Raw genomic sequence first — 14837 nt, forward strand, 5'->3', positions numbered from 1 at the left:
TTTACCCGACAAATATCCTTCACTAATCACCACCTGCATTGAAGATACAACACATTATTGTTATCCCTATTCCAGGTGGGCTGGTCTTAAGACAAAGCCTGAGCTCTGGCTGACAAGAACAGGTAGAGAAGAAGCAGGGGAGGTAAGGAGGGCGACAAGGACGACTGTGTTAATTGGACTTAACAGTAACAGCGTGACAGGTGTTGTTTGGGAAAAAAAAAAAAAACTCTGCGAGAGTAGGAAAAAGAACACACCGAGCCGTTTGTCAGGAAAAGGCAGCTCCATCCTCACGCAACCGTTTCCCTTGCAGTTTTCCCTCAAAATGAATGCTGTCTACTTGTTTATCGCAGAGAAAACTCCAGGCCGGCATCCTTACACTTTTTTTGGCCCTGCCACATGGGGTTGGCGCTAAGCCTCATCCTGATAGAAGACCGCGTCAAGAGTAATACGACAGGATGCCCCCCACCTTCATGATAGATATGCAATACTTGTCATTTAGAAGAGAGAAATTAGGGGTTTTCACAGATGCGGCAGGTCATGCCACTTTGTTGCTTCGTTGCTGTCAGAGCAAACCACTTTTTAAAACACAGGATGTCTTCTCTTGCGTTAAAGGCTGTCAACAAATAGAGCCGACAACAGCTCGCTCTATTCTCTCCGGGCAAAGGAATTTGTCCAAAACAGATGTTTCACCTCTAAATATATATAGTCTATTGCTGTAGCTTGTGATGGCGTACATAAAGTAATTTTGTTCTGGGAAACGTTGTTGTACAAACTTCAGCTGCATTGACGTCAAGTCTAAACCACTTTGAACGTGATGTAGATGCGATTTCAAAGCATTTTTCTTCTAACTGAAGGACACACAAGGTCATCAGACAATGAAAAGCATCTCGGCAGCGACTCTGCTGACAATTTCAGCCTTCCCTGCGTTGCAGCCTGTCTTTCTTCTCGTAATGACCGGAGACCAGCGGTACAGCCTCCGCTGGCATGCAGTACAGAGGAAAGCGTGGGAACGCACAGGCAGACGCGGGCTTTTGCTTCAGCGTGCAGCGAGGCCACAGGTTTATGCAGGAATGCCTGTGGTCGCACGCTCGCCGCGTAAATCAAGGCTCCAAAACAGAGTATTTCATTCAGTGAGGTTGGGGAGGCAAAGCTCAGAGGACGCCTGCATCTGGTAGCGTTTTTGATTTACTAGGGACCTGCACAACATTACAGCACTGGAAAACGGTGGGAGCCCGAGTCCAAAGGGCTCTAATGTGTAGGAGAACTCAGTCTAAAGGATTCGGTCGTAGTGGTTGGCATCCAGGAGCGCTCTGCCATTCCACAGTATATGAGGCAACGAGCAAATGCGCTTGCTTAAATGATTTTTTTCTGTACGAATCCGCGAGTAAAAAACCCCAAACCTTTCAAAGGGAGCAGAACTCATGTCATGGCAGTTCGGGTAATAACACTTGAAAGAGAATATCACATTTATCACATCTGACATGTTTATGACATGGCAGCACAATAAGTTTTCCATAATCATTCTGCATAACATCTTGTTTGTTACACCAAGCTCATTCATCATAAAGTTTGAACCTATTCAGACAAGATTGTCCTTAATTCAAAATCAACATAAATGCAAATAAATGCAAATTATTTAAATCCCTTAAAGAATGCAAACAAAACGATGAGGGAAAAAAAGAATTTCAGTTCCTTGATAAAGGAGGTAGACAGACAAACAAAAAATTTTTTGACCCAGGTTGTATAAAATTTAGAGTATATCTTCATCAAGAACTAAAACAAAATGAACATTAATTGGTTAATTACTTTCAAATTTTCTTGTATTTTCCAACGAGTGCATAAGCACAGCCTGATAAAACGTCGAGAATGACTACAGTGATTTAAAAAAAGTTATATAAGCCTGAATGAAACTACAGATAAAATCCATATAACCAAACATGTACGATCAGTTAAATGTATTGCAGACTTAATTTGCATTAAAAAAAACACATCAATGGTGCACCATTACCATTTACGTATAGCTTACAGTATGAACCCTGTATCTCGTTAATGTTTTTTTTCAGACTCCGAATGATTTTAATTACTTTACACTCCAGATTGGAGTCCAAAAGAAAATAATGGCAAACATTCTCTCTTTTCATGCTTACTCAAGCAAGTCTATTTACTTTTTTTTCCCTCATTCGCAGCTTGATGGAGGGAGGCAACAGGATGGGATGTGACATTTTGGTTGGAAAGGCTTCAGAATTCAAAGCAGCTGTGGGTAAAAACCACCTGTAAAGACACTCACTGGATCAGATTTCTTTTGAAATCTCACCCTAGCATTTGTTTCCAAAAGTTAGCTTGTGAAAAACCCCAAAAATTTCTAGAGATGCTTCCTTGGCCGGGCAACAAGATCTAAAAATACCAGGAAATGCAATTCAAATGTTTATATGTCCCGCTCATAGGGTAGCCCTTTTTAACTTTGTTAAGGTTCAACACAGGTGACCATGTATTTCCCCATGCTTCCTCTGGGAAAGAAAATCCCATAATACATGGAGTACACGGACAACAGTATTGTATGTGCTTATGTATGCATAAAACAGCCAGTTCAGTGTCAGATTACTGTCATCTGTAAATGGAAGTAATGACAACAACAGGCATATTTGTTTTAGCAGGATTTTTATTGTAAATTTTGGTATGATTTTAAACGTTAACGCACTGCGTCAAGTTTAAGTCACCATGAAATCAAAATGGACAGTTCTTTTGTTTTTACAGAATGTTGTGTTAATTATAAATGATTTACCCATATATAGACATCATTTTTTATTATTATTAATATGCCTTCGTAATCTTCAATCAAATACGTTACCCTACCCTCCCCCTCGAAATGACGTCGGTTCTCTTCATGACGCGTCTCCGTGGACGGTGGGATTAAATATCCTCCACAACTGCTAACTGGCATTCAGATCTGCATTCATTTAGTTAGCAACGCCCAATTTTCTACAATACAATAAATTCTCGAAGGATGAAATAAAATCTCGCCCTACGTTTTTTCTCATACTCGAAGACTTTTTAAGCCCAAAGTTCCTCGGCGGTCCACGCAGTGTCAGTGTTATGTCATTTTCGTCATCAGGAGGGTCTGTGTACGAAAGCGCATGTGCGAGTGATTTGAGCACAAGAAAACAAAGTCCACTGTTAGTGTGCACGCGGCAAACGCATCTTTCCACTCTTTCGGGCAAAGGAGTATACTTTGAAAGGCTCACGCACTCAATCTGTACTAAAGATGTGCATATTTGCCAAAATATGGAAGAGACCAAAAAAAAAACATTTTTGTTAATGCATGTTGAAAACTGTCTATGGCAACACAACAAAAGCTGGAATCAGATTATCATTGTTAAAGTCATTTTACCACGCATGTATGAGGGAACGCGTTTTATAGAATGACCCAATAAAGAACAAAAAGAAAGAATCATTAACAATACATAAGGCAGAGTTTACTCGCAGTTGTTCTTTTTTTCCTTAGAAACCGCAGTTCTAAGATATTGCCAGATATAGCATTTTGGAGAAAACTTTTCAAATAATAATAATACATTTAAAAAAAACAGCAACGGTTTGAATGGTGGATGTTTGGAGATCATCCCTTGATAATTCTCTTCCCCTCACAAACTAATTGGTTTAAAGTTGCCAAGCATGCGCCACAAGCTATTTCAAACCTGCATGCTATTGATATTTCATGTTTCAAAGCACAAATCCTTTCAATAAAGGAAAAAAAACGAAAAAAAAAACCCTGAGACGCGCAAGCTATTTTCCTCCATACGTGTCCACTGGGGGAAACGAACATTGTTTTTTTGCCCCGATTAGGACTTGTTTGTTGTCCCTGCTGCACCCACAGCTCCAAACTTGGACAAAGTTTGGCTCAAAAGCTGACACTCTCTGCTGACCACACAATCGGCCAATAAAGCGTCAGCTTCCCGGCCACTTCAAACGGCGGAAACAAGGCGAAACTCGCCTCAAGAACCAGACCTAAAGAGAAACGGCACGTTTCTCTTGCCGAAATACAGAAAGAAAAAAAAGAAAAGAAAAAAAAAATCCATGAAAATGCTGCCAGCAGCTGATTCTGCTGCCAATGCAGAAGGGACACGTTACAAGTGCTGGTCCCTCTGGCAACAGACAGATATAGAGAGCTGAACCAAGCACCTGGATCTTAAGGAAAGAGAATATATTTGGCCTTGGAGCAAAAGGTAAAAACATCTGAGTCAGTTCGGCTTCTGTAGTGACATCTCTCAGTGTCTGTTGCAGTCTGCCGACAAAGTGTAAAACGGATCAGTGGGTAACAACTAGCATACTCTTCAACAACAGGTCTACACTACTTTGGAACTTTGTTTTGCGAACAGCGAAAAAAACAACAACAAAAAAAACAAAACAATTTCTTCAGACTAACTGATGCAATTGTTGGACGTTAGGAAATACATCATGCTAACACTAAATTAGCAGAACTTTTTAAGGATCTTTCCAGTTACTTTTGAATAATTTTGCTAACATAGCTTTAAGAACCTAATCAACAAATTCATTAAAGAAGAAAAAAAGTGGACTCAAAAGAATGATTCATCAATGATTCAGTCATAAATTGGCGTTAAAGTTAAACTCTAAAAAAAGACTAATATTTAGCCATTTTAATATGGTTAAATATTAAATAAGTACTATTTAAAAGTTTGGGTTCAGTAAGATTTTAATGCTTTTGAAAGAAGTCTCTTATGCTCAAAAAGGCTGCATTTATTTGACCAAAAATATAGTAAAAACAGTAATATTGTGAAACAATATTACAATTTAAAAGAACTGTTTTCTATGTGAAAATATTTTAAAATGTAATTTATTCCTGTGATCAAAGCTGAATTTTCAGCATCATTACTCCAGTTTTCAGTGTCACATGACCTTCAGAAATCATACTGATATGCTGATTTGATGCTCAAGAAACTTTTCTGATTATCAATGTTAAAAAATAAATTAAAAAAATAAATTATATTAAATTAAAAAATCTGACCCTAAACTTTTCTTCAGCAGTGTATAATCATTAATGAAAAATTGAAAATGGCTCTTTAAATAAAAAAATATTCCAATGACACTTCTATGGCTAGAAAACACTGATATTACAACATAATATTTTTCCAAATATTTTTCAAGCTTTCAATGACTGCAAAAAAAGAACCTTATTTGCTCTGTAATTCCACTGCTTATATTGAGCTAAAAGTGTTATAAACATGCCTTTCGTCCAACAATATGTGCGCTGTACAACATAAAGAAGGTTTTATGCAGGTTAGAGTATTGCAGTTAGACTGTATCACCACTAGATGGATACCTGCATCTGTTTTGCAATATCAAAATATACACTAAGTGCACAGACAAAAAAAAAAAGAAGCCTTTTTTTCATAACTAATATCGACACTGGACCAGTCTGGGTAAAGATAGCAGCTTACAAGAGCTTGGATACAACAATCCAGATATCAATTGTGATGTTTACTGAAGTTTGTTTTCGTTGTTCTGGCAGTTTCAAGGGAGCAATTGCCAGTGATGAAATTGAACCGCTCTCCTTGAGGAATTCATTAGAATGAGAGGAAATAGTCCCCTTGTCGATGTCTTTCCCGGAGGGAATAAGCTGGACGTGGACCCTGGGGCACGAGCGCGACACGCTGCCAGCTAATAAAGCTCGGGGCTAAGTGGAGACAGTCGCTAAAACAATACAAATAAACACAAGCAAATACGAGTGGGCGACGCTTTGGGGGATTGATTGGCATGTGCAATTAAAAACACTGAAAATCAGCACAGATAGAGTTTTATAGTTAAAAAGTTAAACCGTTTCAATGTTATGCTAATTTTGAGAATGCTAAACGGATATCAAACTTTAATAAAAAATCAAAAACACCAGAGTAAGTAATTTCATTTGATTTATTTTTTCCATTTCAATTAGCATACAAAGAATTAATGTGCATCATGAATGTTAAACGTTCAAATAAACAGTCAAAAAAAGACAAATAAATAAAAAGTTGATCCCAAATGATTTGGGTGAAAGTAGAGTAGAGTGCAGACCGTGAGCATCCGATTCATGTGTGCTTTACCGTGGTAAAGGATCCAGATCTCGCTGGAGAAGGCTTCGAGTGCCTCGTTGAGATAAATACTTACTATTATCTACAAGGCAACAAGCATAATCTGTTATCGTGTTAACATAGGGCGCAAGAAAAAGGTGATTATTGCAAAATACATTTAAAAAAAAAAAGAAAAAGAAAAGGGTAAACACTAAAAATGCTCTTGATTAAAGTTACAAAAAACATACCATTTTATACTTGGTAATCTCACAGCAAATCATACTGTCTGCAAAAGGTGCTGCATAATAGCTGCTGTCTGTATAGTATAACTTCATACACTTGTGTAACTCATATTAGCCACATTCTGGAAAGCAGCACAGGAGCACATAGACTACAGTCTGGAAGAGGTCAAAAGTTAGCGTGAACATAGCGGAATTGTACAAGGCCAAACGGACTCATTGTAAAAAATCATTTGTAAACGTACCTCTTTCAGGATGTGTTGCATGTAAACCAATTGAATGATGTAATTAGAGCCAATCTCTTAAAAAAAACCTTTTGGTTTACAGGAAGAAAGGCACTGTTTTTCGCTTTTTTTCTTTTCTTTTCAGAGCAAGGCACTATGAAGGCATAGAGAATGTGTGAATATTTATAAGTTACTGCATTGCAAGTGAGGCCTTTGCATTAAACATTTATTAAAGTTCAAGTATCGGCCGCAAAGGTGCGGATACTGGGAAGAATTTGCTTTTTAAAACGGACCTCATGCTGAATGCGTTATACGATAACACAAATGCACCGTATTGTCATGATCAATGATTTATTTGATGCATTTTAAAACTGCAAAAGGTCTAAGGCCTAAAATCCCAAGAAGAATCGCAATAAACATGTTTTAGTTGCGGCAAGGACGGCGAAGAAATAAAACATTACTTGGGACTGAGTGCATGTTTTTTTTGCAAGTACAAACTGCTGAGGTTTAAATATAGACTAGTAATTTAGGCCATAAAAATTGCGACAAATACCAATATGATATCATGCTCTTTTAATAGAACGACAAACCTCCTAAATGTTTTAATGCAAGAAAGTTGCTTTTTAAGGGGAATTTTCATTCTCTTTTTATAGGGATGTTTTTCTCATAAAAAAAAAGTTCTTGGAAGGGGTGTTATGGGATTGTGAAAAGCATATCAGATTTCGTACTAATGCGGTGACAGAAATGGAGGTATACACGCAATCATCGCACTGTACCAGCATCGAAACGAGCTAACATCAAGTCAAACCAGCTTTTAGAACACTGCTTAATTTTCCATTTTCTTCTCTGGAGAGCTATATTAAAAAGGTCAAGGTCATTTTTTTTATGTTGTTCTGGTATACCAAAGGCCTTGCTTTGTGCCTTACATTGTATGTTTTGTACTGAAAGATGCCAGGTTTCATTACGATGGAGCAAAACAAGCTTTAAATGACATTGGTGGGCCAGATGAAGGTCTTCAAAGTAGAAGCAAGAGGACTCGGGTAAGCAAACTCAGTTTGCGATCGTCAAGGCTTGCATGTGCTTGGCGATGCTGTATACGTAGGTGATGTCAGGTCTTTTCTCTGGGTCGGGGTTGATGCACATATCTACCAGTTTTCTCAGCTTGTGGGAAAAAAAAAAACAAAGAAGATGAAAATATAAGATGTTAATTCATAATACAGATCAATAATACAAAGCTCCAGACAAACCCCACAAATTTTTAATGGAAAAAACTAAATAAAAAATAATAATAATACAGTAATAATAATAATAAAAAATATATAAATATATTAATTTAAAAAATAATAATTATAATTATATATATATATATATATATATATATATATATATATATATATATATATATATATTGTAATTATTATTTTTTAAATTCTTATTTTTTTGACTGTCGCTAAAGCATTATTTTTTTAATATTTTTTTTATTTTATATTATGTATTTGTATTTTTAAATTGTAGGAAAAATACACATACACTCATAAATCTTTAATAATAATAAAAAATATATTTGCAACAGTTTTAGTGTGAGTCTGGATCCCTGTATTAGTCATTGGTTTAAGACAAACAAGGTGATTGTCAAAAATGGCAAATGTTTCAGAGAACAGAGCTCAGAGAACAGGAGAGCCAAGGGAAAGGCTCCAAGCAATGTAACTTCCAGCAAGAAGCCCTCTGGCCCTGCGAATGTTTGTTAATTCTCTGCTACAAACATTCTACACATAAAGGAAGTACACAAACATACAGTCTCCGCCAGTGAGGGACTGGAATGTTAGTCGTGATGCTGCACTGAGAAGTAAACTGAGCTCAGGCAAGCAGCGGCAGCAGCATCATTAAAAGTGGGGGAAAAGGGGGAAAAAAAGTGGAAGGAAAGAAGATGCCCCTGTGTCAGATCGCCATGGCAACCGCCTCTCTTGCCGGGGCCTGGCTGCTGTTGCATGGCGCGGCGTCTCCTAATCAGCCCGGCATGTGAAATGCAAATGCAGACAGTCTGAGAATTAGTGGAGAAGAAATAGGAGGCGGCGGCAGTGGGGGCGAGTAAGGATGCAGATATGTAAAATATTCATGCTTTTGCACGAGAGAAACGCGGGGGGTTCGATGGTCGCGGTTCCGGGGGGCTGTCTGTCAGGTGAGATACAAGAGACGGTAAATGACACACCAAAGATGAGCGGCTGACACTTTTTTGCCTTTCGCCTTCAGGAGCATTGTTTACATGTAGACAGGGAGGGAGGCAGACCTTCCTGCAGCACTGGAAAGCTGAAGGAAGTGCTGAATGGAGAATGAGTCGTGCCAGGCTTGTAAATAATAATAATAATGGCAGCTTTGGTCGGGAGTGGCGGATCTATCGGAGGATTTCGTGGGTTCTCCAATGGTTGACATCAGAGAGTGCCGGCATGTTACGTGAAAAGACCGGCTTTCCATGCTGGAAATTCACATGCTGTTTTGGTGATGGACCAGTATTGAACATGCTGTTCGCAGGCATGGGGAGTAACTAAAAGAGATCGTTCTGATTATTCTGTCATCATTTACTCACCCTAATGTTGTTTCAAACCCGTTTGACTTTTGAAAAATGTCTTTGGTACATGCAATGAAAGTCAAGGGCGTCCAATGTGTGGTCCACAACATTGGACCCCACTGGCTTTCAATGTATGGACAAAAACAGTTGAAAAATACTTCAAAATATCTTCTCTTGTAAATAAGCTCTTAACGCCCTGATCTACTCACGACAAAGTTATTTTTCATTCTTTCTTTAGGAGTAAAAGTTCGAATTATGTGATCAGCGATGCACTGGTAGCGAATATGCGACCACGCCCACACTGCTGAGAGCAACGTTTAGATGAATATGTAAATATGTGCTGCGTGCTTTCCTCTCAATAACAAAATAAACGCACAACAAAATTGAGAAATAGGCAAGCATTTTTTAAATAAAGCATAAGAAAAGCATCCAATTACAGCAACATGGATTTGTCTGCATGAGCTCTGCAATTCGGCACTCCAATAAAGTCACGTCATGTTTATTTATAGAGCACTTTATACAATAGTTCGCTTAAAATAAGCAGCTTTACTGTATTAAACATGAAAAACAGTGTCAGTGTCTCGTTTCATCAGAAGTACAACATTTCTACTATAAAGTAGCTCTCCAGTGTGTTCATGTTCTCACTCAGACGTCTAACCTTGACTGACTAATAAGACCAAATTAAAAAAAAAAAATTCACGTGGAAGGCGGCGGAGGCTCAGCGCACACCTACCTATTACATAATCACCATAAACCAATGGTAGTACAAAGGTGTTTACCAGCCGTAGCAACTTCAGGAAAATTTGCTTTGGCAAGCTTTTATTTAGTTTTACTCCAAACGAAGTTCGTTTTGGCCTGATTTTGTTTTAAATGGCGTCATAGCAGTTTGTTTTCGATTTCGCTTGAAGTATATCGGGGCCATTAGTGAGATTGACACAACTATTAAGGTTCGGCCACATTAGCAAAATTTTGACAAAATTTCCTAGGGCCAAAAAGGTAATTGCCTATTGTCAGTAGTGTAGCGACGTATGAAGCACAGCTCACACAGAAGTCACTTTCAGACAAAGCGACTTGGTCAATGTGGTGAAATCGGCATGTGCAATTCTTTGAGCTCGGACATACCTCTTCAGAGTAATGGTCAGACGGTAGTGGGGGGTAGTCACACTGCTCGATCTTTTTACACAGCGAGTACAGGTTCATTTTGTCCCCGTAGAATGGACTCTGCAAGGCAGCCATCTATGAGAGAAGAAAAGAAATGTGACTTTTAGAGAGAAGGTTTCAGACATTTTGATAGCTTAAAAAAAATGGGTGACAAGTGCTTATGAAGCAATTTGGCAAGGTTCATATCATGATCATTTTAATTCAATTCATTAAAACAAAGGTACAAGCAGTGAAAACATTTACTTCTATTTTACTGTCATTTTCATGGTTGTTCTCTTAAAAGACTTTAGAGTTCACACCTGGAGGTTGAGTAACTAATTTACTCCAATGCAGGTACCCATATCTCTCATAACTGCAATGCACACTAAATCTTCATCAAGCAGGGGCTGACTGTCTGTGGAAGAGACTATGGTGTCCCATGTCACAGATGGCAGCAGACAACTGCCATCTGTTTGCTCAAGACGTCAAAAAAGCTAAGAGTCAAGTCTATAGAGCATGCATCATGTCACTCTCGAGATGCTGTGCGTTGCATTAACGATATTAAGCACATTAAACATTCTTACACTCTTTAAAATAAAGCCTTTTTATGGGCATCGATTGTTCCATGAAGAACATTTAACATCCATAGATACTTTCTACTGCACAAGTTTTATTGTGGAAAAAGTTACTTTAAGATTCATAAAATGTTCTTCACAATATGGTACTTCTATGGGATCGCAAAAAATCTTGATTTTTAAGAGTGTGGAACCTTTCCATTGCAGAATAGGGTCTCAAGATCATTAAAAACATGGTTCTTTCAAGAACTGTTCATTGAAAGGTTCTTCGAGGAACCAAAATGGTTCTTCTGTGGCATAACTGCAAAAACATCCTTTTGGAAACTTTATTTTTAAAGAGTGCACTTAGAACAATATAGTTCATAACTTTATTATATAGAATAATAGTTAAGCTGTAGGATGTTTAGCTTACTGCTACATTCATATCGAATTCAACTGATGAATGTGGAGACAAATGTGCTTAATCTGAGCATTTTACTGGCATTTTACTTGCAATTGCACAAATTTTGCTCAGTTGTATTTCTGACTTGTTAACGTAGTTAACCAAGTAGTTCACCAAAATCAGACCTTTTTTTTATTTTACCTTAGTTTTACCTTATAAAGGCCGTATTACCTTATAAATGTAAAACTTCATGACTTTGTTCCGTTGAACACAAAGAAAGATATTTTAAAGAATGAAAACCGAAACAGATAAATAAATAGAGTAAAAATAATAAAAAACAATCACGCCACAGGTGGCAATTATCTTCAAAAGGACCACTAAAAACTAAACGCATCCATTTACTCAACACTTCTAAACCACGTTCGCCAACTCATGGCTAATTAGCTTTCTGTATCTGGCCTGCTACACATAGCAAGGAAAATGTTGGATGGCCTGTCCCAAGAAACCATAACACAATGAAAAAATGAAATGCAACAACAAAGCTTTTAAAAAGGATGATAGCATTACAGTAGATGTTTTGTGAAATGAATGTAGAAGATGAAAAACAATGTTGACGTCACAGTTTTTGGGACATAAATCCTAGTGGTACGGAAGAGATGGATGCAGTGCATCCTGTTAGCCTGGAGCTGTGCAATCCCGCTCAGCCAGGAAGGTGATGCTTTGATGACGTTATGAGGTTATGATACTGCAAAAGCAGACTGGCAAAAACAGCCCCAAGCAAAACCACTGAAAAAAAAAAAGCTTTCCAGATGCCAAGCATGCAAGACACACAATACTCGCATGAAACCACTACACCGCAAAGCACACTGGACGAGAACTCAATTAAACTGACATAGAAGGACAGAGAGGAAACGGCGAGCGAGTTAACTGAGGTGGGGGTGTTGGGGGGGTGATCGAGCGAGGCGAAACGACGGTTTGGGCTGTCAGAGGAGGAGTGGAGGAGAGGAGCGCGGAGTGGCAGAACTCATGGAGCAGAGCCGGTTTCATCACCACTCCACCCAAAACGGAAACGGGAGGGCCGGAGGAAGGAGGAGTCCGTCTCTAATCACTGGCAGTGCAGGAACAGGGATGTTTCTTTAACATGTACCATTCTTGCAGCAACCAGTACATATATTTAACTAAATGTGTCGGATCAAAAGTCCCCCCAAAAAATGCTCAGGTGTTGTGAGAGCAAATCCAAAGAAACCACACCCAAGTCTCAATGCCATCATTCACATAGCAGCAAAATATGATTAAGTGACAATTGAATTCTATAACTAAAGTGACTCTTAATTTTTTAGGATTCACACTTGTATTCAAGAGTGAGTTTGGTTAACATGTGAGGTGTTGCACTTTTATTCTTCACGTGGGGTTCCAATAACTCAAATAAACAACGCGAAGAAACAAGGGACGTCATGTCCCAAGAAAGCATTACGATACTAAAAAAATTAAATGCAACAACGAAGCTTTAAAAAAGAAAGAAAGAAAAAAGACAGTGACATTTCAGCATTTCGGTATATACACGACTTTGCTAAAGCAGAAAGAGATGAACAAACAAAAATGTCATGTCATCTGAAGGTTTTATATCCAGTCACTGCCTTCCATCAAGAAGGACTCGACAGATGAACTTCTATTTTACAAATTATTTATTTATTTGTAAATGGACACATTTTTGTGTGTGTATTCACTGCCTGGGGAAAAAAGTCTCTTTTTGGATTTAAATAGGCAATTGCTTAAGGCTCTATGATTGGATCATTATTGCAGTGATTTCTAGCATGTTTTATGTTTGCCAACAGTTCTTCTAACCCTAATTGATGGAGTTTGTAGCTTTTCATTTCTTAAACACTCATGTAGGAAGAAACATCCTGGCCACATTCCAGGATGACAATGTCAAGATTCATCAGCTCAAATTGTGAAAGAATGGTTGTGAGGAGCATAAGAATCATTTTCACACATGAATTAGCTGGAGGAGACTTTACAGAGTGCTTGACTCTTGCATTGACAATTCAAGATCTTGACCAAAAAATGAGGCACCTCTTGATGGAAATGAATGTTGTGGTGTTATTTCCATCTAGAAGTGCAAACATTTTTGGTTGCAAGTGGATACAAAATATTACGAGCTGTCATGTTTTCGGTTGCCAGATGTCATTGTTTTAAATCCCCCAATCAGAGCTTTTCTCTTAAAAAGAAGCATTTTCTGTCCGGTGTTTTACTTAATCTTTGCAATATGGCAACTATAAACATGAAAGCTCGTAGAGGCTTGTTAAAAAAAGTCTGTAATATTTTTTATCTTTTTTTAGTACAAAAAGTACAGACGCTCTCTACACTGCGGAAGAAGTGCCAATGATCTGAAATCAACAAAACATTTAGCGATCTCCATTTGAGATATAATGCTTAAAAGTGTCACCCAGTCAGTCTGTGTTCTCAGCCGCTTGCGCTGTTTACTGTGACTACATTTGACATCAAACCCCCTCAATGATGAACTGTAATAAATCCAAACATGGATCTCAACTATAATGTTTGAGATTGTGGTTGTGAAATAAATGCACTTACAACCCATGTCTGGCAATACAGAGCCTTTTTTGCGGTTGTTTTAATTGAAAAACATTAATGTAATTTGGAATTACTATTAGGAATTTCACTGTTAAAATTTTGGATAGAAGTTTCTTGTTTTACCAGTAATGTAGAAAGTGTGATCATTTATATAATAAATAGCCTATAATAAATAAAAGAAAACGAGATGATGTAAAATAAACCATGAATGAGTTGACATTCTCGATTTGGGCTTATATGCGAAAGTGCAATAATTCTGATGAAATGTAAAAAATTTATATAATTTTAAAATGAAAACAATTGTTGTGATTATAATTTTGTATGAAATAATTGTGATTATCAATTTAACCATTATGCAGCCTAGACTAAACTGCCCAGAGATTTACGCCCAGTTTCAAAGACAAGGCTTAAGCCTAGTTCCAGACTAAAATGCATGTTTTAACTGAAAGCAACTTGCACTGACTTACCTTAAAATATACCACAGAGGTGTTTTTTTGTTTATAAAAGTTATTAAAATATCCTAATTGAAATAAGGCCTAATCCTGGCTTAATCCAAGTCTTAGATTAAATAAAAAATGGATAACAAAGTAAATGGATAAAGTAGTCAGGTAAACTTAACTTGGACATACTTTTTTCCCAGATAGGTAGGATGAAAATAATAGGGCCAAAACTTGATTTTTGTAGGAAAATGCATGATCTTCTTGTTCCTCCATCAGTTATGGAGATGGAAATGTGTGTTTGTGAGTGTGACAGTAATGGGCTCTGTGAATGAGTGTGTTTTGACCAGACTGCATTTGGTGTTTTTCCAGTGAAAAAAATTCTCCACAGCAAAAGGATAGGTATTTTTTTTTGTTATACAGACTCAAGATGATATACCTATAGTGTCATTTCATAGCAACATCTGTTTTGCCAGTGTGCCGCCACTCTTGCGAAGAGTTCCTCAAGATAATTGCGATGCGCAGGACCGTAGAACGGCATTTAGCGAGATGAAAACGCAGCCGCGGCTCAGACTGTTTACATGTGTGGTGCCTACCTGTGGAAGTGTGGCCGCAGAGGGGGG

The 14837-nt window shown here is 37.8% G+C and overlaps 1 protein-coding gene across 3 annotated transcripts in view; it reads right to left on the reverse strand.

The window, feature by feature from the left end:
• Positions 1-5908: 5908 nt before the first annotated feature.
• Positions 5909-14837, reverse strand: part of nek7 (NIMA-related kinase 7) — an 80302-nt gene continuing 71373 nt past the window's right edge. For all 3 annotated transcript variants that reach the window (XM_077226658.1, XM_077226659.1, XM_077226657.1), the window contains 2 exons: positions 10211-10324; positions 5909-7683 (listed from right to left, as the gene is read on the reverse strand). In XM_077226658.1, the coding sequence (XP_077082773.1) occupies positions 7573-7683; positions 10211-10324 (225 nt within the window). In that variant the 3' untranslated portion in view covers positions 5909-7572. The remainder of the gene's footprint in view (positions 7684-10210; positions 10325-14837) is intronic.

Source organism: Siphateles boraxobius, unplaced genomic scaffold (assembly GCF_051911475.1).
Source record: "Siphateles boraxobius isolate OS27281-9 unplaced genomic scaffold, OSU_SipBor_1 13, whole genome shotgun sequence".
NCBI classification, from domain to species: domain Eukaryota; kingdom Metazoa; phylum Chordata; class Actinopteri; order Cypriniformes; family Leuciscidae; genus Siphateles; species Siphateles boraxobius.